This window comes from Megalobrama amblycephala, linkage group LG22 (genome assembly GCF_018812025.1).
Source record: "Megalobrama amblycephala isolate DHTTF-2021 linkage group LG22, ASM1881202v1, whole genome shotgun sequence".
NCBI classification, from domain to species: Eukaryota; Metazoa; Chordata; class Actinopteri; order Cypriniformes; family Xenocyprididae; genus Megalobrama; species Megalobrama amblycephala.
Genome location: NC_063065.1, coordinates 2,835,005 through 2,842,799, shown reverse-complemented (window position 1 = coordinate 2,842,799; position 7,795 = coordinate 2,835,005). Strand labels below are relative to the sequence as shown.

The 7,795-nt window shown below is 37.4% G+C and overlaps 1 gene segment (V, D, J or C); it reads right to left on the bottom strand.

Annotated features, from left to right (window-relative positions):
* Positions 1–5,977: 5,977 nt before the first annotated feature.
* On the bottom strand, positions 5,978–6,570 carry LOC125258560. The segment is given in 2 exon segments: positions 5,978–6,432; positions 6,534–6,570. Coding segments are annotated over 2 exon segments (354 nt in total).
* Between the last annotated feature and the right edge of the window lie 1,225 nt (positions 6,571–7,795).

Sequence of the window (7,795 nt, the reverse complement as noted above, 5' to 3'; positions counted from 1 at the left end):
ATTACCAACATATGTGATGTTGATACAGCATGGGATTGTTTTCAATCTATTTTCTTGAAAATACTTGACAAGATAGCCCCATTAAAAGAGACCAGGATTAAACAAAGATCACAGCCTTGGATAAATAATGATATTTTGGACACCATTTACTTGAGGGATAAAATCATAAATGAGTTTAAAAGAACCAAACTGCCTGATCTTTTTAAAGAATATAAAGTTCTTCGAAATAAGTTTCAGCGAATGGTGGATGAGACGAAAAAGGATTTTTTTATGTCTAAAATTGAGAAGCATAAAAAGGATCCCAAGAAATTATGGTCAACTCTTAGACCTTTGGGGATAAAACAGAACCCTAAGCAAAAACAAGGTAAAATAGGCCTAGATATAAATGGGTCCATATGGTATGATAAATAGAAAAGTATGAAGGTATGATAAAAAAGTGGTGGCAGATACTTTTAATAGTTTCTTCACAAAAATTGCAAGTAATTTGGTGCAGAAGCTTCCATCTGCGTCAGGTGTTTTTAGTGATCCACAGAGGGTGCATAAGTTTTATGAAGATAAGGGAGTTCAGCCAAACACTTTTTATTTCAAACAAGTAACAGAGGAGCAGGTACTAAAAAAACTCAAAGGCCTAAATCTTTCCAAGGCTACTGGGTTTGATAACATCCCTGCCAGATTTCTTAAGGATGCTGCTGAAAAACTTATCTTATTAATTTATCTATTGAAAAAAATCATTTCCCCAGTAATTTTAAGGTGGCAAGAGAGATACCTTTATATAAAAAGGGGCCCAAATCTCATCCTGGAAATGTTCGCCCTGTATCTATCTTATGTTCAATATCAAAAATTGTGGAAAGGATCATTTATCAGTTATTTAGCAGAACATAACCTTTTATTTGACTTCCAATCAGGTTTTAGAAAGGCCCATTCCACTGATACCTGTCTGCTTTATCTTACAGACTTTATTAGGAAAGAGGTAGAAAAGGGAAATTATTGTGGCATGGTATTAATAGACCTTCAAAAGGCCTTTGATACGGTTCAGTATGATGTCCTTTTGAACAAACTAAAAGCCCTAGGATTTTCTCCTGCATCTCTTCAGTGGGTGAGGTCATACCTGGTGGGCAGAGAACAGGTGGTAGATGTAGAAGGGTCCTTGTCCTCACCAATTAAATTTACTTGCGGAGTTCCCCAGGGGAGTATTTTGGGACCTCTTTTTTTTTCTATTATATGTCAATGATATGTCGTCAGCTATGAACTGTAATTTGTTTTTATTTGCAGATGACTCAGATATTCTAGTCTCTCATAAAGACAAATCAGAGGTTGAAAGGTTGCTTAGCTCAGAACTCCTTAACCTCAGTGTTTGGCTAACAGACAACTAGTTGTCTATCCACCTTGGCAAAACAGAATCAATTCTTTTTGGGTCCAGAGATAAACTGAAAAAGGCTATGGGTTTTAGGGTAGTCGTAGGTATTGTTGAAATTACAGCCAAGGAAGCAGTTACTTACTTGGGCTGTATATATTAGATAACAAACTGTCAGGGGAGCTTATGGCTCGAAAAATTATCTTAAAGGTAAGCCAAAGGACTAAGTTCCTGGCAAGAATATCTAGCCTTTTAGATAGTAAAACATTAAAAATCCTGGCTGATGCGCTTGTTCAATGTCATCTTGACTATGCCTGTACATCTTGGTACACGGGCACTACTAAAGGTCTTAAAGACAAGCTACAGATCTGTCAAAATAAACTAATCAGAGTGATCCTTAAATTACACCCCAGAACTCATCTTCTTCCTGACCATTTCTCAAGTCTTGGGTGGCTCAGAGTGGAGGAGAGGGTTTCTCAACTTAAACTGTGTTTAGTTTATAAGATAAGAAATAATCTGGCACCCAAGTATTTATGCGATTACTTTTCAAAAATTAGTGATACGCACAATTATTGCACCAGGGGGAGTTCCACAGATTACAGGCCCTGCCGCTTTAAGAGCTGTGTGGGAAAGTACTCTTTCCTATACTCTGCAGCTGTCTTGTGGAATGGTTTACCTTTAAACCTTAAACTGTTGCGCTCTTCCTATTAGCATTTTAAATCTTCAATAAAAAATTGGTTATTAAACTTATAAAGAGAAAAAAAAAAGAGAAAAAAGTAAGGAAATAGAAACCCTTGAGGTAGTAGGAATATTGTTTTGACTACCTGTGTTTCTGCTTGTCTTTTGGGAATTGTGTTTTTATATTGTGTTTTTGGTTTATTTTTTTGTATTTTTTATGCTCCCTTTCTTCATTGTCCTCAATGTTGTTAGTATATGTACTGTTACTCATCTTCCATCTTAAGGACCACAATGGAAATAAGCCTATGGGCTTTTTGTGTTTTTATCCTTTTGAACACTTCGTATTGATTGTTGTTGTTCAATAAAGTATTCAATCAATCAATCAATCAATTGGTTCCCGCAAAAGTGTAACAGATGCAGCAGAAACGAATGTACGGGTTTCCAAACTGAGTTGCCGGGCGAAATCAAATCGCCTGCAGATCAGGCTGGGTTTACCCAGTCTAGTGACCTGGTGGATTTCCGTTGGAAATTTGAGCATGCAGCAGTTTGTCTTTGCGTCATTACGTCACATCCGTAAACAGAAAGGAGGAGTCCAGGCTAGGTTGGTTTTATCATGTGAGGATGCTGCTGGTAGCAGATCATTTATAGCCTGTTCTCACAGCAGCTGAAATAATTAAACTTATCATTTTGATGGCTGAAGTTCAGTATCCACACCGGTGTAGTGATTGACAGCAAGCATTAGATTCATCCGTGCTGACAAACCGTGCCGATGCACATCGCACGTAACGATAACTATTCCACATATGACTGCAATCGCAGGTGTCAAACAAGAGATGGAGACAAAGAGGAAAAATGGCAGACTGCAGCTTTAAATATCCCTTCAAGACTCTGAGAAGAACCTGGGGCACGTTCAAGCTCAAACCGGTGCGCAACGTTTTGCATCGTTTTCCGGGTTGAACGACATGTTTCCTGGAAACGGTCTGCAACGGTGTACAACGGGTTTGAGATACGTTTTCTCTTGTTTGGTGGGTGTGTCAGAAATGTCAGCCCAATCAGTGGCAAGATGTATATAAACCGTGCGGTATTAAAGAGACAGCTCGCACAATGGGTATTAACATAAAAATACTATACTTATATATTTTGTTATTGTATTGTGATGTGACACTTTAATAAACTTTTCTATAATCAGAGGAGAATAGTTGGTAAATATTACAATATCATATATATAGCACAACAACAGTGATCAGCAATATTGATAAGCCTAATACAAACAATAAAAATAATATAGATCAACACAGTCACGGAGGTCAGAAGTGGATTATCCTTCACCTGAAATGTTTGTCTTTTCATCATGAAGTGCAAGTCAAATGTTGTATAACAATAATAGAAGTTTCCACAAATCCCTTCACTCGATTTGGATGTTCTCTTTTATTCTGGACGGCAAGGGCAGTGACTGTAACATCGAGCGTATTTTGTAGTATTAAACACGTATTTATACCGACTTCATCAGGCTCCGAAAATTATTCAAAAAGAACACAAAGAATGGCCTTCTCAGCTGCCATAGTTGCAACTCTTGCGTCATCAGAACAGGGTGTTCAACACACCACCGTTTCCGTTTAAAAAACGTTTTGCAACGTTTTGTCGGGGCTGAACGCAGCCCTGTTCTCTGTTCGAAATCGCTCTATATTGCCTACATTACTCCACCCAAATGTGCCACACAAGTCCTGAAAGCATCTCGATCGCCCCCAGGTGGCTGGATGCAGTATAGATCATAAACCCCGCCCTCTCCATGTAATCAAATGAGGCGTGAGACAAACTAAACAATTAAATTACACTTCAAATACATTTTTTCCAAAGATGGTTTCTGTAATTTTATATAGACATAATGGGCTTGTTCTGCAGTAAAGAAGGAGAAAACAGGACAAACAAAAACAGTGAAAATACTGCAGAGCTCAAAACAGAAGCAGTTGTCCGCTGTGCCATCTTGATGTACCAACTCTCTGCACGATTTTGTCTCAGCCAGCTCAGTAACATCTGACATCGCAGAAGAATATGATATTTTACACTTACTGTTTAAAGGGGTCATGACATGAGAAATTATTCTTGGTCTTCTGGCATATAAGAGGTCTTTGTATCATTATTACATCCTGCAACTTCCATAACTTAAAACGTCCTCATTATCGGTAATAAAAATCATTTATATAATCAAGCTGTAAAAAACCTTCGTTTGGAACAGAGGTGGCGTGTGACGTCACATGGAAAAAATCATTTGCATACGACTCGCCTCGGGAGCAAGAGTGATTGATGGTAAAAATCAACCTAAGGACCAAACCAGTTCCTCAACACCAAAACATAGAGACTTCCATGTGGGATCAAAGAAATCTCATGGAAAATACTGGTAAACTAAGAGGCGTTAAGTGTGTTGACGTCCAGGAGAAAATACATCATTCACCTCTCTGTGTTTAAACTCACTGAGAAATCAAAATGGACAATTATTGTTTTTTATGGAATGTTGCAGTATTTATTATAAAATGCTTATCAATGCACATCATTATTTTTTAATATTCAGCTAAGTTTTTAAAGTTCACACTTATATTTGATGTTGTGATTGACAGGATGAGATGAACGAGCTCCTCCTGAACCTTCATTTAGAGCCTCATTTAAATACAGAATGAGTTCATTTGCATATTGATCAGATGCTTCAGTGCTCTGAGAGTGTTTATAGTGCTGTGAGTTTAACACTTCATCACTGACACACACAACAATCTTCATCAACATGACCTTCATCATCATCTTCATCTGGACTCTCACAGCGTTTGCTCAAGGTTTGTGGAGCACAAGTTTGATATCAATTCATTTCTTCAAGTATATTGTCAAAGTTTTGAGTTGATTTTCTTCTTGTTGTGTGTTTCAGAGTGTAGAGGACAGATCACCGTCACTCAGAGTCCCTCAATGACAGCAGCTCAACCAGGACAAACACTTATACATCAACTGTAAAACTAGCAGTGATGTGTACAAGGATAGTAATGGGGATGAAGTTTAGCCTGGTACTTACAGAGACCTGGAGAAACTCCTAAACTCCTGATTTATTATGTAAACCGCCTCCAGTCAGGAACTCCATCTAGATTCAGTGGCAGTGGATCTAACAGTGATTTCACTCTGACCATCAGTGGAGTCCAGACTGAAGATGCAGGACATTATTACTGTCAGAGTTTCCACTATCCAAACAGTCAACGTGTGTTCACACAGTGATAAAGAGTCGCACAAAAACCTCCGTCAGTCAGAGTCACAGTGACTGAACTGATACTGCAGCTGCTCACACACTTTCACACACTTTCACACACTACTGACACACAGAGGACAAACACAGGAACTACACATGTGCTCAAAACTGACTTATGACTGAAATCAGCTCTATTAGACTGTGATCTGTCCTGTGACAGACGGGTTTGACTCAAATATGCTCAGAATCAGAGAAAACAGTGTGTGTAAATTAATATGAAATCAAACTAACAGTAATGGTGTCATATGTTGTTTTGTTTTTGTACATTAAACTACACTAAAGTCATGGTGTATCAGTAACATGCAGATGTTTTTCAAGCAGCTCCTTCATCTAAAGCTGTTTCTAAATGTATTACTCATAACTCATTTCTCATGAGCAGAAGTGAAAGTGTTCCAGTTGAGAGCGTTGAACCAATCAAAGAGTGAAACTGTGAGTTTGAGGTGAAAATCACATTTGCATTGGCAGGTTTAGTGATTGTGATCCTCTCAGAATAGAGCAGCTCCGTCTCCAGTGACCATGTTCAAACCCCAAGAGCTTCATTTGACATTTCCTGCTAAATGCAGCTGTTCTCAACTATTACAATCAATCAAAAGCAGCTGAAACTTTAGTGCAGGACTTTGAATGAACGACACACTGATCAATGATGCAGTCGGACACAAATGTAACGCGTTCAGAAGCTTTATTGAATGAACAGCAATGGCAGCACATTGAAAGACTGCTTCAGTATTGAGCTGTAAATCACGTGACTGCTGCGAATCCTGCCGGACGCTCAGATACGGCTCGTCTGGACCGGAGAAACATCAGCACTGGGAGCTCTTGAGGAACGAGGCCTCGTGATCAGCTCCGTCATGTCTTACTCTGCAGACGAAGCGATCCGCGCCTTCCCAGCGTGCTTTGCTGAGGCTCAGGACGCTGCTGCGGCTGTAGCGTCCGTCCCGCTCGCTCTCTGCGCTGGTCTGAACCCCCTCGGTGACCTCTGACCCGTCCAGCGTCCAGCTCACCGTCGCCCCCTGTGGAGAGTAAGAGCTGAGCAGGCAGAGCAGTGCGGCTGAGTCTCCAGAGATCTGCAGAGAAGAGGGCGGCAGCAGAGACACGGAGGGCTTCACTGCGGGACCAGCTGCACAAACACACACAAACAACACCAACGTCTTTAGATCATCAATTAGTCAGATGTCACACACAGTAATGGAGGAAAAATCACAATCATTTCATCTTTACAGAAATTCACATCACTGCTTTCTTTCATAAACCACATAGTAATGATCCTGCATTTAAATTTCAATATTTGCAGTTCAAATAAAATATTCACTGATACTAAATATATGAAGTATAAGATATATGAATAAATATAAATCAGTTCTCTGAAGCAGACATGATATACAGCAAATATTACAGTCATTTCATCTTTTCTGAATAAGGTTCAGTTTAATCTCAAACTCATTTTAAAAACATTGTCCACAAACTGATGATTTATATGTAGAAAACAAATTTAAATGATCATTTAATTAACTGTAATTTAAAAAAAAAATATTAAGACATTTATATTATAATTATCAGCAAATGTCAGTTAAAATTATATATATATTTTTTCAAATCTTTCTCTTTGTCTGATGATGACGTCTACAAAATTAGAATTATTTTGTTCGTATCATCAAACTTTTGTTTCATGCATTACAAAATTTCTGAATTATTAAATTTACCAAAAATTATGGACACAATTATGTATTTTAAGAAATAATTGAAAATTTCAGAAAATATTGCAATCAATATATTAAAAAACAAACAATGTTAGTTAATATAATATCTGAAATTACTTTTGTAAAAAGAAATAAATATATAAAAGCATCAAAATATACCTTGCAATGAAAAAAGATAAATATCATGAAATATCACTGAATATAAACATGTAATTGTGAAACAGCAGACAAATTTAAAGAAACAATGAAACAATTTACTATGAAATATTGTAGTTAATTTTTTTCAAACAATTTTATAATTTTTAAAAACTTTTTGCAAAATGCTTGTTTGAATAATCTAAAAACAAAACAATTATATATAAACATTTTTAGAGAATTTTAGAGACTTACTGATGGTCAGTTTAGTTCCTCCACCGAAAGTGTACCACAGTGCTTCATTCTAGTGAAAGCGTCGTACAAAAACCTCCGTCACACTCAAATGAACACAAACTCCAGCAGAGAAAGAGACGAACGACACTCACACACACTGATATGAGACTCAACAGCAGCTCTTCTCAACATTAAATAATGATTATTGGACTGAAGTGACTTTCACAGAAACAGCCTCATCATCTCTAAATGTCTCTTGATGCATGAAAACTATTAAATCTGAATAAATAATATAATCAGAAAGACTCTGTACTGATCATCACACATCTGAACTGTGAGTTTCTAAATGATCATGTATTTCTCAAAGCATTTTAATAAATATTTGAATAAAATATAGCTGCAAGCAGCAATTAC